General features: G+C 33.4%; 2 protein-coding genes across 5 annotated transcripts; both read left to right on the top strand.

The window, feature by feature from the left end:
* The first annotated feature begins 531 nt into the window (after nucleotides 1-531).
* LOC103487360 (formin-like protein 13) lies at nucleotides 532-11212 on the top strand. 4 transcript variants are annotated; one of them, XM_051081555.1, is made up of 18 exons: nucleotides 1080-1246; nucleotides 1506-2206; nucleotides 2941-3162; nucleotides 3240-4563; nucleotides 4627-5002; nucleotides 5085-5208; nucleotides 5859-5930; nucleotides 6414-6512; nucleotides 6693-6734; nucleotides 7516-7596; nucleotides 7954-8004; nucleotides 8076-8157; nucleotides 8358-8452; nucleotides 9403-9474; nucleotides 9564-9680; nucleotides 10287-10355; nucleotides 10430-10496; nucleotides 10638-11212. In XM_051081555.1, exons 1-18 carry the CDS (start codon nucleotides 1096-1098, stop codon nucleotides 10820-10822), a joined length of 3930 nt encoding a protein of 1309 aa, XP_050937512.1. In that variant the 5' UTR covers nucleotides 1080-1095; the 3' UTR covers nucleotides 10823-11212. The 4 variants fall into 4 exon arrangements, with proteins under 4 accessions (XP_008443863.2, XP_050937512.1, XP_050937510.1 ...); XM_008445641.3 differs by lacking the exon at nucleotides 1080-1246 and adding an exon at nucleotides 532-896 and having other exon boundaries at nucleotides 3240-5002; XM_051081553.1 differs by having other exon boundaries at nucleotides 3240-5002.
* A 5063-nt stretch (nucleotides 11213-16275) lies between these two features.
* LOC103487488 (F-box protein At5g07610-like) lies at nucleotides 16276-17460 on the top strand. Its single transcript, XM_008445815.2, has one exon. The coding sequence runs from the start codon at nucleotides 16276-16278 to the stop codon at nucleotides 17458-17460; it is 1185 nt and encodes a 394-aa protein (XP_008444037.2).
* Nucleotides 17461-17942: the final 482 nt, after the last annotated feature.

Consider the following 17942-nt stretch of genomic DNA (forward strand, 5'->3'; position numbering starts at 1 on the left):
AAATTTGAATTAATATTACAAATATGTAAAGAAATTGAAAAAGAAAAAAAAAACACAAAACAAGGAAGAAAAATAAAACCAATTAATTACCGAACAATCCTAAATTAAACAAGGGCAACAACTAACTATTAATTTCCTAAAATTAAACATTTTAGTTTGCAAGTATTTGTAAAGCTTTTAAGTATTTTTTTTCTTTATAACATTTAGAAATACAAATTTATATTTATATTTGTCTATATATTTTTCATATCAATGTAAATGAAAATGAAAATGTTTGGAGTATAATTTATGTGTTTTACAAGAAAAGAAAAATCATATCTTATTACTATTATTATTATTATTATTATTATTATTATCTTTTTTTAAAAAAAGTAATCGACGAATGAGTTATTTACCTTCACTCATAAATGATCGATGCGGCCATTCGAAGAAGAACAAAAACAAAGCATATTAATTACATAAAAAATGGTGGCGGTGCGAAAGGGAAATTTGTTAATATGAAAGTGAAAAGAAAAATAATAATAATAAAAATAATGCGAATTATACACGTGGGCTAACGGTGATATCCACGTCATCCATCTTGAAGGTATCAGCTATGGCAGAAGTACGGAAAACTGAAACTACTAACAAACGCAAGAACGAAGCCATCTGCCGGAAAAAGCCAAACCCTGCAAAGAACACGAACCCGAAGACGAAAATACCAGCTGAAACCTTCGAGTTTCAACAAAGGAACTGACTAGAAACCGAATCCATCGTTGCCAATTTTCGTTTTTATGTTTATGAATTTGGGGCTTCAATTGGAAAGATTAGTTCACCGGTGGGTATGGCGTTGTTGCGCAAATTGTTCTTCCGGAAACCCCCTGATGGCCTTCTCGAGATCTGTGAAAGAGTTTATGGTACTGTCCTTTTCGCTTCCTTTTGTTTTTTTTTTCTTTTGTTTTTTTATGGTTTGATTCGTTTGCCTCCCCTTTTTCTTATGGAATCATGCATAAATTCCAATTCTCGATTGTTTGTCTTGATGTGCACTGATGGTTTTTATGCTACATCAGCTTATCTTTTGTTAATTCTGTGGTGAAAATTCGGATTTTAGTACAAATGGGGGAGAGGAACGGAAATAGAACGTTGTTTCGAGATTCTGTATCTTTCACAGTCTTCATTTCTCGTGCAATCAAGTTAAATAAGCTAGATGGTAGAGAAATCTTTGAACTTGTTCTTACAGGAAACGTGTCACTGCATCACTGCATAAGTAATTGATAATTTAGAAACATTTATTGGTTGATTCTTTGCAACGTTGCCCGTTTTTTTATTCAAAATGTCTTGTTTTATATGGTGTAACCTTCATTCTTGAATATAAGCTCTCTAGGATCAACTGTACTTTTTTCTACAGAACTTGAAATCGAACTTCTAAATGAGTTTTATCTTCCGCAGGGCACTTTCATATTAGATTCTGATTTGAGACTAGTTATTACATGCTGGCTGACATATATCTGTAATATTTATTGCAGTTTTTGATTGCTGTTTTACCACGGATGCTTGGAAGGAAGAGAACTATGAAGTTTACTTAGGTGGAATAGTTGCTCAACTCCGAGAACATTTAGCAGATGCATCATTCTTGGTATTCAATTTTAGGAGATTAGAGATGCAGAGTCAGATGAGTGATATCTTATCTAAGTATGATATGACCATAATGGACTACCCTCAGCACTACGAGGGCTGCCCAGTTCTGACGATGGAAGTGGTTCACCATTTTTTAAGATCATGTGAGAGTTGGCTTTCCCTTGGGCAGAATAATGTTTTGCTAATGCATTGTGAACGTGGTGGTTGGCCAGTTTTAGCTTTCATGCTTTCAGCTCTCTTGATTTATAGAAAACAATATAGTGGCGAACAAAGAACATTGGACATGGTTTATAGGCAGGCACCTCGTGAGCTTTTGCATTTTTTGTCTCCTATGAATCCGGTTCCATCTCAATTAAGGTATCTGCAATACGTTGCGAGGAGGAATGTAGCCTTAGAATGGCCTCCTATGGACAGAGCTCTCACGTTGGATTGTATCATTTTGAGGTTTATTCCAAATTTTGATGGGGAGGGTGGTTGCCGTCCAATATTTCGAATATATGGACAAGATCCTCTGCTGGTCAGTGATCGAACTCCTAAAGTTCTTTATTCAACTCCAAAAAGAAGCAAAAATGTCCGAGCTTTCAAACAGGTGATGTGATTCCTTAATTTGTATTTATCAGAATCAAAAGTTGATTAAAAACATACCTCATACGATTGTTTCCAGAAACATTATTTTTTCAAGTGATCAAAAGTTGAGATTCTTAAGATATTTTTTTCTTTGGCCAATTTGAGCATAGCTAAGCATTCAAGGTATCTCCATTTTTTCCAAGTGGTCGTATGCTTGCATGCCCCACACATTCTGCAGTATTCTAAAGAAAAAAATAAATTATTTTCTTCTCATAGCATCAATAGCTGGTCAAGTAGGAAAGTTTGGGATTGTTGTCTGTAAACTGGAGCTAGGAATGGACAGCATGTGTAGGGGATCAAACCTAATTCTGAAGTGTAATATGATAACAATTACTTTCAACATGATAATAAACAAAACATCGTAGTGCAATGATCATAAGCAACCGGGTTTTTTTCTCTTCCGGGATTTATAATTCTACTTGTATTAAATGGTTTTGGAATCAGACATCATTTACTGATTGGAGATTAACTTCGGGGTGCTCCATGGTTCATTCTTCATTGTAAATGAGCTTTTTAGTGAATCAAGTTAGATGAGGTCTGGAATTTATGATTTAATTTATAAAGAGATTCATTTCCTGTATTTTTTCCTATGCTTCGTACTCTTGGCCTGGTCAGAAGTAAAGCTGACTGATTGTGTAAAAACACTTAAAATCCATGATGTTTACCATATAGTCAACCTTTTGTAACCTGTTGCAGGCAGAGTCTGAACTGGTTAAGATTGATGTTAATTGTCATATTCAAGGTGATGTTGTTCTTGAGTGCATCACCTTGCATGACGACATGGAATTTGAAGAGATGATGTTCAGAGCAATGTTTAATACTGCTTTTATTCGCTCTAATATTTTAATTCTCAACCGTGAAGAGATTGACACATTGTGGAATGCTAAAGATAAATTTCCAAAAGACTTCCGAGCAGAGGTATGCCTGTTTTCCCTGACATGATTATCTAGTACTGATTCTCTTGCTTATTTTCTTTGATCATCAATTTAATGTAGATTCTTTTCTCTGAGATGGATGCTGGAAGTTGTACTGTTGCAAATGATGTACTTTGCATTGAGGAAGAAGGTCTCCCCATGGAAGCATTTGCTAAAGTGCAAGAGATCTTTAGTCATGTGGATTGGTTAGATCCCAAAGCAGATGTTGCCCTTAATGTGCTCCATCAGATGAATGCCTTAAACATAGCCCAAGAGAAGCCAGACAGTAATTCTCTTTGGAGTACGCAAGTTAGTTCTTTACTTCAGTGTGCAAGTCCCAGAAAATTTCCACAGAAGTTCACATTGGAGAACAAAAGTAAAATCCTAGAGAAGGAAGGATCTAGTCCAACATCTAAATTTTCTCCGGATGCTGCTAAAACAGAACAAAACAATGAATCTAATTCAGTATTCCAACGGATGTCTCAATCTCCAGACTCTTTTCCTCTCAACTACGACATGTTGCAAGATTCCCCAAACTCAGAGAGAAGTGATAGGACCTCATACAGTGCTTCGGTTGGAAGCCACTCATTTATTGATTCTGAAGGAGAAATAGATGTTTCTCATCAGAAAACTGCATCTTCATCTTTTCGAGATGCAGCATTGGATGTTTCTCTTGCACCTGAATCTCCTCAGACTAAAAATTTATATACAAAAACAACCATACCACCACCTCCTCCTCTCCCACAACTTTCCACTGATATTTATGCTGCAAATTCCCTGCCTCCTCCTCACTCTACTTCAACTGAATCGCTACTTCAGTCTAGTAACTTTTCAACTCTACGACCAAATAGAGCTTCAATCACTAAGGAAACAGAAATCTATTCAAAGGATCAAAATCAGTTATCAGCCATCATCCCTCCCCTGTCTATAACCTCTACAATTAGTTCCTCAATGCAGTCTTCTCCACCACCTCCTCCACCACCTCCTTCAACACCTCCTTTGAAGGATACCGTAGCTGTTAGAGTTAAAGCTTCTTCGACAACACCCTCTCCTTTTCCTTCTACATTAGCTTCCCATCCTACAATTGGATCCTCCGTTCCTCAACCACCACCACCTCCTCCTCCTCCCACATCCACTGTAACTCATAAAATTTCACCTCCAATCCCTTCACCTCCAACACCACCGCCTCCTCCTTCTCTTCCTCCTCCTACAATAACCATTACCAATCCTAAAATCTCCTCTTCAGTGCCTCCACCACCACCTCCTCTTCCTATGACTTCCAAACAGGTTGAAACTACTACAACATCCCCATTTATTCCTCCTCCACCACCACCACCTATTCCTATGACATCCAGGCAGGTTGGAAGTACTTCAACATCTTCGCCTGTTCCTCCACCACCGCCACCTCTTCCATCTAGACAAGTTGGAAGTACTTCAACATCTTCGCCTGTTCCTCCACCACCGCCACCTCTTCCATCTAGACAGGTTGGAAGTACTTCAACATCTTCTCATGTTCCCCCTCCTCCACCACCGCCTGCTTCCACCAAAGGCTCCCCTTCATCTGTTCCTTCTGCTCCCCCTCCTCCTACCGTTTCTGGGAGAGGGCCTTCAAAATCAGGTGAACTGGGTTCTGGTTCTCTTCTTGGAAATGGTTCGTCTAGGTCTTCCTCTCCTGTGCCACCAAGTGGTTCTCCATCAGGTATAAAGGGACGGAGTTTGTCACGCACCATAAGTTCAAGAACACATATAACCAAGAAATTGAAGCCACTGCATTGGTTAAAGTTATCTAAAGCAGTGCAAGGAAGCTTATGGGCTGAAGCCCAAAAAACTGGTGAAGCTGCCAGGTATTCCAACCCTCAATTCTAGCAAAGTCTTGAAACAAGTTAAACAATGCTTTTGGGCCAATCAAGTTAATATTTTTTGCAGGGCACCGGAGATTGACATGTCAGAGCTTGAAAGTCTTTTCTCAGCGGCAGTTCCTGCTCCTGATCAGCACCAAAAGTCGAGTGGACGCGGTTCAGTTGGCAATAAGCCCGAGAAAGTACAACTGGTAATTAAATTCATCTAATAGTTAATTCTGGGCATCCTCTACTTAGAACCATCACCATTCTTATGATACTTTTGATATGCCAGTTTTGTTAGTTGTTATCATGTCATTTCCTGTAGGTTATGAATTAAATTCATCTAATAGTTGATTCTGGGCATCCTCTACTTTAGAACCCTCCATTCTTGTGATACTTTTGATACAATAACTTTTTAGTTGTTATAATGTCATCTTTTGTAGGTTATGAATTATTGCTACAAAAAAATACTAGAATAGAGGGATGAATCTGGTGAGTAAATGACAATGCATCATTTGAAGGACATTCTGAAATTATATAACAAACGATTTGAAGGATGCTATAAAAACACTATGAAATTATTTGACAACACATCATTTGAGGGATGAATTTGGTGAATGAAATTCATCTATTATTTTCTGATGAATTATTTTCATTTTTTTTTCTAAATATATGTATATTATTTGAAATGGTCATTTCAGTCGCTTTTCCTAATCAGTAGTTTGTTGCTGACAGACACTGTTGTAAAATGCAAATGTCAGCGTGATTATCATTGCTTTCTGCCTCTTCTCCTAGTTATAGTTAATATCAACCTTTTTGGGGATTCCTTAACATGTTTGATTACCTGCTACTTGCACAGATTGATCACAGACGAGCTTACAATTGTGAAATTATGCTTTCAAAGGTCAAGGTGCCTTTGCATGATTTAATGGTAAGATATCTCTGTATATCTTTCAATGAAGCTGAGAAAAGAAATGCTTCAATTATCCAGTCATCATTGCTACTTGTCATGGTACTAAAGGAATGATTCATGGCAAAACCATGGAAGCCTTGTCTCTCCATTGTTGTTTGCATTGTTCTTGCAACCTCAATTTGATTAGATTTTAAGATCTGTCATATATTGTTAGCTTAGTTTCAGGTTAAAGTTGACGAAACAAAATGAAAACTTTCTTTAGTGCATAAAGAACAGTAGGTATAGGGTCAATGTTTGCTTATAACCATGATAGAGATGTTAATTCTATGCATCATTTTGTTTCTTTTATTAGTTTGAATTGTAGTGCAGCTCTTTTTCTAATCTTTGACGTTTTTAGTGAAAGATGATTTATTTCTTTGCATTCTTCAATAAAAAATAATTCGCATTTTAAACAAATGCAGCTAATTAATATTGTTGATATTTTGTGTGTAATGGTGGCAGAGTTCTGTGCTTGACCTTGAAGATTCAGCTCTGGATATCGATCAGGTCGAGAATCTTATTAAGTTTTGTCCGACAAAGGAGGAAATGGATTTACTTAAGGTCGGTAAATTATCAAATTGATAATCCTTGTAAACTTGAAAGGCCTTGCCTCCTCTCTTGGTGAAGGCACTATAGGCCTTGTAATGCTAATAATTTAAGTACTTCCAAGTTTCTGATAAATGCAAGTGGTAAAGAAAATGATGGATAACTAATGGCTAATGCTGGTTTGTTCATGGCCAGGGGTACACTGGAGAAAAGGACAAGCTTGGAAAATGTGAACAGGTTCTTAACGAAACTTTTTCCATTTCTTTAGCGAGGTTTTAGTTGCTGCTAATTATGGATGACATGTAAATCATATGTTTATAAAACTGATACATGAAGATTTAACATTGCTTTTTGATCACATCTGATGTGATTTTTTTACTGCTCAGAAGGTAAGCACGTACAAATTGCCTTAAGACAATTTCTTAACTCTCCAATGACAGTAGTACAAAAGCAATGGCAAGAATGAGGTTTCTCTCAAAGATGAATCTAATTATGTACTTCAAGATATCCTGAAAAGAACAAAGAAAATCTTTAATTATGTATAAGCCCTAGTTTATTATTAACATGGTGATCTGCAAACTTTTGAGCAATATAGACACAAAACATTAAAGTTGGCTTAAAAATGTTTTCCCTGCAAATTAGTTGGAAAATTAACTGTTCAATTTGATTAAATTAATTCAAGACGTATTCAGTTAGTTAGAAATTAGTTGATTTTTGAGTTCAATTGGACCTTTTTGCTTCAGTTTCTTTGTTGTTATCCTTGTGTCACTCTCATATCATTGTAGTAGATATATTTGGTTAAAATTTTTATATATTGATACTTGAAAACTTGTATTGCATTTCCATCTTTCTATTCTCATCTACGGTCTCTCATTTTAGTTAAAACTGCATTGGTTATCAAATTTTGAAAGTTACATTCTTCTCCCGTTTTTCTTTTCTTTTTCTTATTTTTAATTCAAAAAACAGTTAGGATTTTTGAATTAGAACTGACAAAGGGCATAATATTTTTTTCTTGCAGTTTTTCTTAGAGTTGATGCAAGTACCTCGCGCTGAATCTAAGCTTCGAGTCTTCTCATTCAAGATACAGTTCAGCTCTCAGGTCCATGGCCTTACCTGCCACAGGCACACACATATACAAATATACATGGAGATATTTTGTTAAATAACCAGTTGATTCAAAAGCATAAGCTGAAGAGTTACAGCAAATTTAATTATATCAACACTTCAACACTCCTCTCACTTGTGGGCTTGAAAGTTGTAGAAGGTCTTGGTTGAAATCAATATTAATTGAGGAAATGATATTAATCGGATCTGAATACAGGACCCTCTACTCCAATTGCATGTTAAATCACCACCCAAGGCCAGGCCGAAAGAGTAAACCGATGGGTTTCGGTGAACTTAGTTATATCATTACTTTGGCATAATCATTAACCAACCCTCTTTAATTGTTATGCAGGTTGCGGACCTCAAAAAAAGCTTGAATTTTGTTAACTCTGCTGCAGAAGAGGTAATTTCTCCCCTAGGTTCTATGACATGGATTTGGAATCTCTTATATCTTTTTTAATACTCTTATTTCAGATAAAAAGTTCAGTGAAGTTGAAGAGAATCATGCAGACAATACTATCTCTTGGAAATGCCTTAAACCAGGGCACAGCAAGGGGTTAGTTGATGTTGCATCTATAATTTCTCTGAATTCAGTCGATTGCAGCCATTCATTTACCATCATGAAGACAGTACATGAATTTATCAGAATATTTTGAATTTCTTGTTTTACAATGATAAAATATTTGACTTCAAGAAGAAACTTGTTTGTAGTAGTCTCATTGACTTCATCTACCCATGGTTGTTGTCTCTTCTCAGGCTCTGCTATAGGATTTAGGCTGGATAGTCTCCTTAAACTGACAGAAACTCGTGCACGAAACAACAAGATGACACTAATGCATTATCTTTGCAAGGTGCAACTTGTTCTATCTACTTCCTTATGAGCATAATCTATATTTTGTTGGTTTACAACTTTACATTGACTATCACCTGTCGAGGCGTAAAATACTATACAGGATTTGAAGTATTGTCTACTAACAATATGTATCTTACTTTTTACCTCATTTCTTGTGTGACACTCCTACTGTCTTACTACACAAATCAGAAACTTTCTGCTATTGTTATGTATCTCACTTTTTAACCTCATTTTCTCGTATTTGTAAAAGTTGCCATGACACTCTTACTGTCTTACAATGTACACATTAGAAACTGTCTGCTATTGTTATGTATCTCACTTTTGAACCTCATTTTCTTGTCTTTGTAAAAGTTGCTGTGACACTTTACTGTCTTACTAAATACACACATTATAAACTGCCTGCTATTGTTATCTATCTCACTTTTTAAGTAGGAAGATAACTTGTGGCCAGAAATGAGAGAGAGATGGGAAAAGAAAAAACTGAAAAAAGGAAAGACAAAGATGTGTTCAAAGGACATAGACACCTTCTGTAAATCAATAAAAATGGACAATAACAACCCCTAAAATGAGGAACAGGGGGGCGTGAGATCAATTGAGAGATGGTTATCGGAATTCAAAACTATGGTGATGCCTGAAAATTTCAAAATTTACTACTGGTAGTCGAAATTCATAGCTGGTTATAAACTGAGGAAGATAATAAAATAATTCAAATGGTTGCATATCGTCGACCTCAAGCTGAATTTCTTGGTTCTTACTTTAGAACCAGTAGATGGATATTGGAGAGAAATAGGCCTCGTGTGCTAAAATTTCCTTACATTAAATATAGTAGTGTATTTCTGGCCTATTTTCTTTATCTTCATCTCAAGTTTAGGTACTCTGTTTTCTTTGACCGGTGTAGTGTGGTGTTCTAAAACTATCTCTGAGTTTATTATTTATTGATAAGTGTAGATACTTGCTGACAAACTGCCAGAAGTTTTGGATTTTTCTAAAGATCTTGCAAACTTGGAGCCTGCATCGAAGGTATTATCTCTTTTAGTTGGGTTTGGAGTGGTGTATGTATGTGTGTGGAGGTTGCTTCCTGAACTGAGACAGGCTCGGTTTCTCTCCAGGTACAATTGAAGGTTTTGGCAGAGGAGATGCAAGCAATTAGCAAAGGGTTGGAGAAAGTTGTTCAAGAATTGTCTACATCTGAAAATGATGGCCCTATATCCAATAATTTCAGAATGGTATTAAAGCTTACTGATTTAGCGTACACATTTCCCCCACTGTGAAGCTAATATTCATAGTTGTGAACTATCAGCGTCTCTTATTTTCTTGGGATCTAGGGAAATGGTCTTTAATGAGTTTATATGAAGAATTTATCCAAATGAGAGTAACTTTCTCAAGTCTCATTTCTATTGGTCTTCTTTATAATGCATCATGGCCTCGTATTCTCTTTTATAGGTGGTTTTGGCTAAGTTTTGTTCATCTTTTTAATTTTCTTTAATATTCTCTTTCTTTGTTGTGCATATAACTTAATTGATCAAACTGTATCCTCAAAGCCCCAAGCCCTAGTAGTAGTTTCCAATGTGACAAACTGAGTCTTTTTCATCTATTTTCTTCGTTTGAAAATAATTCTGCCTATATGACATAGATTTGCGCGTACTCTTAGTTGTCTGGTTTAATAAAGAAACAATCACATAATACAAAAATATAAATTTGCCCAAACCCTAAGATTTATATTCCTTGAGCTGGAAGCTTCCACTGTCATTTGGCAATAATTTGTTTTTTAGAAATAATATTTACTGGTGCTCTATTGACTTCATTTCCCTCCTCCCCCTCGGGTGGTTCAGGTTCTAAAGGAGTTCCTTCGTTTTGCTGAAGCTGAAGTGCGAACTTTAGCTTCTCTGTACTCTACTGTGGTAGGTGTTGCTTCTTTATTTTGATCCTTTAGTTGGATTAGGCTATTACTTATGTGGAATTTGATAATTTGCAGGGTAGAAATGTAGATTCTTTGATTCTTTATTTTGGTGAAGATCCAGCTCGCTGCCCCTTTGAACAAGGTATTTGTTCATTATGAGTAAACTAATAGGTATAGGGGGTGTTAACCGGGCGATGGTGAACAGCATTAGCAAGCAGCAACAGTCTGAACTCCTTTCAGTATCATTGTTGAACTAACTTTTTACCCCTAAATCATACTGCAGTTATGTCAACCTTATGCAACTTTGTGAGAATGTTTAACCGAGCCCATGAGGAAAACTGCAAGCAGATTGAGCTTGAAATGAAGAAAGCAACTGAAGGTGAAAAATCAAAGACAGGACACTTGCACAAGAGGACGAAGACCAAACAGTTATCGCACTCCCAGATCGAGATTGGCAATGTCAAGTAAGATAGCTTGTCGTGTTCCTTCAAGTAAGCCCTCGAGATCTACAGACACATCCAACACAAGCAATTAGCTTTAGTGCAAGATTATCTACTTGTTGATGTTGAGAGAGGAGTGTACCACATACCACATAATGACAAGTTAATTTGCCTTCATGAAGTAACATTCTTAACCCGGTTCCATGGAGCTTTCGTCTATCAACATCCCACTTCGTTCTCTCGATGTAGTTACCACATATTAATTCTTATCCTTATGTTGCTGGCAGATCAAGCTTTATCCTGTTGTTCAATGTGCTCAACAGGTTGCTTGAATCGAAATTGAACAGATTCTTTTGTGTACATAATTGTAGCAAAATAAAGGGATAGAAGAAAGTCATCTTTCAAGTTTGCTCTATAATTTGAAGATCCTCTGGTATTCTTTTGTATGGGAAAATTTTCATCCAAATGTATTTAGCTTTACCATTTAAAGAAAATTTTGAGTTGTGTTAATCTTTATGTACTCCTTAGCTTCTACCAAAAATTTTCTCATGGCTGATCATTTATTTCATTTTGTTTACACATATTTGGTCCACTCCTCACCAAATTTACTTTGTATATTGACCCCCACTCCCCCACCCATTTTAAGCATAACCTATATTTCTTTATTCCACACGTTAGTAAGTTGGAGGATGTAAAAAAAGGTTGAGAACTAAAATAGTTGGAGGAGGTAAAAACTTCTCATTCTCTTTGAAATGTTTTCATGTTCTAAGTAGTTAGGGTTTGATTTATGAGATTCATATGTTCACTCATCTCTTTGAGGTATTTTTTTCTTTAGCTGTGTGAGCAATCAAGAGTGGTGTAGGATAGAGTGGGTTATAGTAGTTCATTCCATGTTTGGAGCGGTTTAGCTATAGTCGAGATTAGGATTGAAAGTTCATTTAATTTACGTGTCTTTATTATTTTTTATGCCCTGAGGGATATTTATTTCAAAGGTCGAAAAGTTTTCAACCAACTTTTCGAACACCGACTTCGGTGATCATCGTCGGCCAATCTATCACCACTTCTTATGACTTCACTGACGAACTTTCGATAACTAATTTCAGGAGCTGCTACCGACCAACCTTCGATCACCACTAATTAACCTTGAAAACTTTTAGGCTTGAAAACTTTTAGGGGTTGTTTGGGGGAAGGAAAGGAATAAGGGGGAAAGGAATAAGGAGAATGAGGGATTTTGAAAAGGAAAAGGTTATAATAATCCTTGTTTTGGGGAAGGAATAAGTGGAAGGATTACGAAAGATTATTTATAATTCTTTAATTCTTATTTGGGAGAAGAAATAAGTGGGAAGGAATATGATAATTTTTTTATTATTATTTTCTTTTTTTAAAATTAGTACAAATGTATTTTTTTTAAAATTCATATTGTAAATCCAATATACAAACATTTGTATTTTATTTATCAAAATTTGAATTTTTTTATCGAAAAAAATATTCCATTAGCTTCCGTAAATACGATATCAATTTTGAATATTCTATACAAGTTTTCTGTGCCAAAAATTAATTGATGCATTACATGTGGAAGAAATTACATGTGTTTTCTTTAAATTGATATTGTAAGTGAGAAATACGTATTGTTAACGATCAATTTAAAAAATTTTATTATTTTTTTTAATTCGTACAAATGTATATTTTTTAAATTCGTATTGTAAATCAAATACACAAATATTCATATTTTATTTACCAATATTTGAAAATTTTATTAGAAAACATGTTTCATTAATTTTTGTAAATACGGTGTTAATTTTGAATGTTTTGTATGTAAGGTTTCCGTGCCAAAAAATTAATTGATGCCCTACGTGCAAAAGAAATTACATATATTTTCTTTAAATTGATGTTGTAAGTGCAGTATCGAAAAATTGTGTATCGTTAACAATCGATTTAAAAATTTTAATAATTATTTTTTTAATTCATACAAAAGTATTTTTTTTAATTCGTATTATAAATCCAATATACAAGTATTCATATTTTATTTACCAAAATTTAGAATTTTTATTGGAAAACATATTTCATTATCCTTTGTAAATACAATGTTAATTCTGAAAGTTTTGTACGCAAGTTTTTCGTACCAAAAATTAATTGGTGCGTTACTTGCGAAAGAAATTGCATGTGTTTTCTTTAAATCGATGTTGTAAGTACAATATCGATAAAATTACATATTGTTAACAATTGATTTAAAAAAACGACGACCAACGGAATAACATTGAAACGAAAAGAAATATGGGAAACAAATTTAAAAAAACGACAAATATCAATTACATCGTACAACTCAATTTTGAAATATAGTATTAAAATAATAAAAATATTTATAATGACAATAATAAATTTTTTAATTTAAAATAATAATAATTTTTTAAATTTAAAATAATTATTATTATTATTATTATAAAATGATATTGCACCTTTCGAGGGAAAAAAAGAAAAAATAAGAGGGAATTGAGGGGAAGAAAGAGAAGGATTAAGAAGGAATAAGAAGAGATTAAACATATTTCTTTCCCTCGTCTTATTTTTTGTCCCAAATATGAAAAAGGATTATAGTCCTTTCCTTTTCTTCTCCCAAATGAGACCTTGGTAAAAAACACATTTACTTTGTATTACAAACTAAAGAAAATTGTATATACTTACTTTTAAGAATTTGTAAAAAACTTATATATACAAATATTTTTAAAAAAGTGTATATATAAAAACGAAAATTTGAAATATCTTTTTTTTTTTTAAGTCATTCTCGATATGTTTTTAGTTTAATTATAATAAACCTTTTTAAGATATACTTTCACATTCTTCTAAATTATTTTTCTTCATTTTAAGGGATGGAGCTGGTATATGTATAGTACCGTGTATATATATATATATATATATATATATATATATATATATATATATATCAAATAAACTTCACGTAAGTGCTTCTTTATATATATATATAATATACACATATAGGGGAGTTGAAAAAGTAAAATATGCCACAAATTTGTATAAAATAATAGCTCATGTGTAGAAATCTCTAGTTTATTTTAATAATATTTTTTATTTTTTGCGTGGGTCAATTTAGTTGGTAAAAAAACTCAGCAGTCAAATAGAAATTAAAAATCAAAACCTTACGATTATTTTATTCCTCGTACATAATTCAATCAAAAAAAATTATAATTTTTCGATAGTTGGATTCAAGATTAAAGTATTGGTTTATTTCAATTTGAAGTTAGCATATTATGATAAAAAAAAAAGAATTCCAACATTTTTAAAGGAGTGAAAGGGACAAAAATCTATGAAATTTTATTTTAAAGTTTATTAAAATCGAAATATCAAAATTATTGAAGGAGAATTTTTATATATCACACCAAATTAAAACTATTTGCAAAATAAAAGAAAATCTATCCAATTTTCTATACATCAAACTATTTACGCTACAATGGGCTCACAACAAATATTTTATTCTACAAGTGTTTAGCATACATATCTGTCATTTACCTAATTTAGTAAAAGAAATTTATAATTCTTTTATTTTCTTGAAAATCTTAGTTTCTGGATGGATTTTTAAATTAGTATAGATTTATAACGAATTTAGTTGTCTAAAAAAACAAAATTAAATATCTAGACTTTTATGTTCGTACCTTCTTAACCATTAGAATCTAACCTTCGGATTGGTTTGTAATTCATTTTTGTTTGTATGTTTTCAAAAACAAAATGCAAAAAAAATAATAAAAACTTGTTTGGTATACTTATTTTTAGAAACAAATAACATCAAAATAACTTGTTTTCAAAACACAATAGATTGTAGTTTAAAAAGAAATATATATTTTTCCATAAATTATGGATACGTAATTCAAATTCATAACCGGACAAAAAATTTGAATATAGTGAAAAAATAAAAATTTGTTTTTGTTTTTTTTTTTCTAAACCTTTTGTTTTAAAAACAATTTTTTTATTAGTAAATATGCATATTGTTTTTTAGCAAATATTCATATTCATATATTCTAAAATTTTACTATATTTATAAATAAGCGTATGAAATAATTTTCTACTTTTAAATTAGATTGTTTTTACTTAAACTATGCTCATCATTAATCAATATCGGTAGAAAAATAGAATAAATTAAAAATGATATGCGTGTATATTTTGAGAGCCAATTAAAGAATATATGTTAAACATTCTAGTGAGTTTGATGTAATAATAAACTTTTGTTGTGATGAAAAGAACATTGAATTCCATCCCTCACCAATATCAAAAAAGAAGGAGAAAAAAAAAACCCCTCAAGCACACCTTATTTCAAATTTCCCTTAGAATTGTTTTGATCTAACTTAAATCTTTTTCTAATATTATCACAAACAATTGGTTGGTTGGACATAAATAATTCTTATATATCGATAAATTTATACAAATATCAAATCAACTACGTGAACCTTATAACTCAAAATGTATTTAGTTTAAATTTAAAAATAAGTTGTTTTAAAAAAGAATAGATATATTTAACAAATTTTCGAAATAACTTTCTAAAATATTTTCAAAATAAATTTTAAAAAACCTTTGGTAAAATAGCTTAAATAAAAGATTACTTTTTTTTAAAACACTTATTTTTTAAGTCAATCTTTTTATCATCATTTCTTTTAAGAAAATTCAGAATAAAAATTGATACATAAAATTATTTAAAGAAAATTATAATTGTGAGTCTAAATTAATTTATTTTTAAATATTTAACAATTTAATTGATAGGTTATAAGTGTTACCTATAATAGCAATGTTAATTTAAATAAAACTTGAATATAAATTGGTAAAGTGATTTCAAATTATTTTTTACCACTAATTGTCTTAATTTTAGAAAAACGAAGAAATAGAAAAAAGAAACGAAGAAGGAAAATGCTAAAATAATCTGGCGGTTACACACAGCCTATAAAACCCGGGTCGCTTCTTCTTCTACCTTCGAAGCCACGTCACCGAATGCAACTCCTGCTCTCAAAAATCATTTCGTTCCAATGGCAGAGTTCCAGAGCTGAGCCCTCGCCGTTCATTTTCGTTTCATATTCATCCTAATATCCTCACCGATTCTCCCCATTTTGCTGTTAAACTGTTTCTCGAAATGCCTCATTTCGGTAATCTCTGCTTTCTACTCGTTTCTTCTTCTTCCTCGAGGTTTAATGCATTTTAACTACGATAAATGAACTTCTTCTTTGGTTTAGGTTGTTTTTCAGCTTATGGTTGATGTCGTAGACTGTTTCGCTTTATTTTGGATTTTTATGATTTCAAAGCATACATAGGCACATCGTGGAGAGCATCTTTCCGAAGTTATTATTCTGGGTTATTACTTCTGCTGCTGTATCATGCTGATATTTGAGTGTCAATGTGATTTCTTCAAATGCTTTTTATTTGTTTTTAATAATTTATTTCTAACATCAAGTTTTTTAATGCCGGTACGTAGAGAATTTCAAGGTCATGAATGCTGGTGATATTCTCTTTGATGTTTTATCACGGTTGCCAACGAAGACTCTTCTTGAAATGAGACTTGTATCTAAGGCGTGGGATCGACTTATTTTAGACCCATTGTTTGTGCAAGCTCAATTTCAGAAGAGTGGATTGGCATTATCGGGTTTCATGTTTCAGGAGAAATACCAAAAGTGTCTTGATGATATAAAAACTTTCACCTATATGCCCATAGATGCAGATTCTAAGGTGCAGAAAATGGTGTTTGGTTTCTTGCCTGAGGATGTTGTTATTTTACAATCCTGTAATGGCCTGGTTTGTTGTAGGAGTGGCTTCCGTACACGACAGTCGACAACAATCTACGTCTGCAATCCCTTGTTTAAGAAGTGGGTGAGTTTTGAAGTGGCTCAGCTGGACAGGTTCAGCAACATTGCTCTAGCATTTGATCCCATACTGAACACCGTAAATACGGCAACAAAATTCAAAGTAGTTAGAATACAGCAGTTGGAGAATGAGCAAGAGGAAATGTACTACACATTTGAAATATACTCTTCAGAAACAGGAACCTGGAAGGAATCAAATGAAGTTTGCTATTCAGATGGCAATTTGTTGAAGAACAAAGGCATTTATGCTAAAGGGGTCTTACATTGGCTTACTGATACCGATCAAATCCTTGCATTTGATACGGAGAAAGAACTCTCTCTGTTGATGCCATCTCCAATTCCTGCTTTGGAAATGTTCATCAACCCTCCTGGAACATGCATTGGGGAATCCAGGGGCTTACTGCATTTCATCATAATCTGTGAAGATGGAATCATTGTATGGTGTCTGGATGACTATTTTGAGACAAAATGGACGCACAAACATTCAAAAAAGCTCCAAGTGATTGAGGACGAGAACCCAAATATGTTTTTCCAGTTATACAAGAACATGCAAGAGAAACGGGTTGCAGGCATGGATCCATGTATGGATCCGTTGGCATTTAAAGATGAGGTTTTATTGATGAGGGTGTATTCAACCATCTATTTTTACCACACAGAAACATCGAAGGTGATGGAAGTCTGTAGCGTTGCCAGTTTGGGCCCAAACCCCTATGTCGATCCTTCTGCAATTCCTTATTCGTTGAGCTTGATTCCATTGAACGTTTCTCTCTCACAATCTGATTCAAACAACAACACAAACCCCAGCAAGAACTAGTAATCCTCTAATGTTTTTCCTTTTGGAGGACAATCTATTTTAGTATCTGGTTTTGTAAATGGTTTTGATAGGGGATAGAGTAAATAGAGTACATAGCAAATGAGCTTTTCCCTCTTTTTATTGGAATACAATGGGGGTAGAATTTTGGATATAATAGACAAAGTTTAGGATACAAACCACGTTTTATTGTTAGAGCAGCCATGCAGCTTGAAGTAGCTATCATGTCATTTCCCTTCTTTGGAAGTTATATGTATATGGACTATTATGACCTTACTTGAATATACTTGCATATGATCTATCTATAGGTTGTGTATAATTGCATCCTTGAGTTCTTAGAGAAGTTATATGAACTCTTAGTAGGACGAATATACTGTTTACATGGCCTTTATTTCCATTTGATTCATAATATCTAAAACCATCATTTTCTTGAATTTGTCATTCACTTAAAATTTTTTTGCTATTTATTAAATAATCATTGTTTC

The sequence above is a fragment of the Cucumis melo genome, chromosome 2, assembly GCF_025177605.1.
Source record: "Cucumis melo cultivar AY chromosome 2, USDA_Cmelo_AY_1.0, whole genome shotgun sequence".
Taxonomy (NCBI): domain Eukaryota; kingdom Viridiplantae; phylum Streptophyta; class Magnoliopsida; order Cucurbitales; family Cucurbitaceae; genus Cucumis; species Cucumis melo.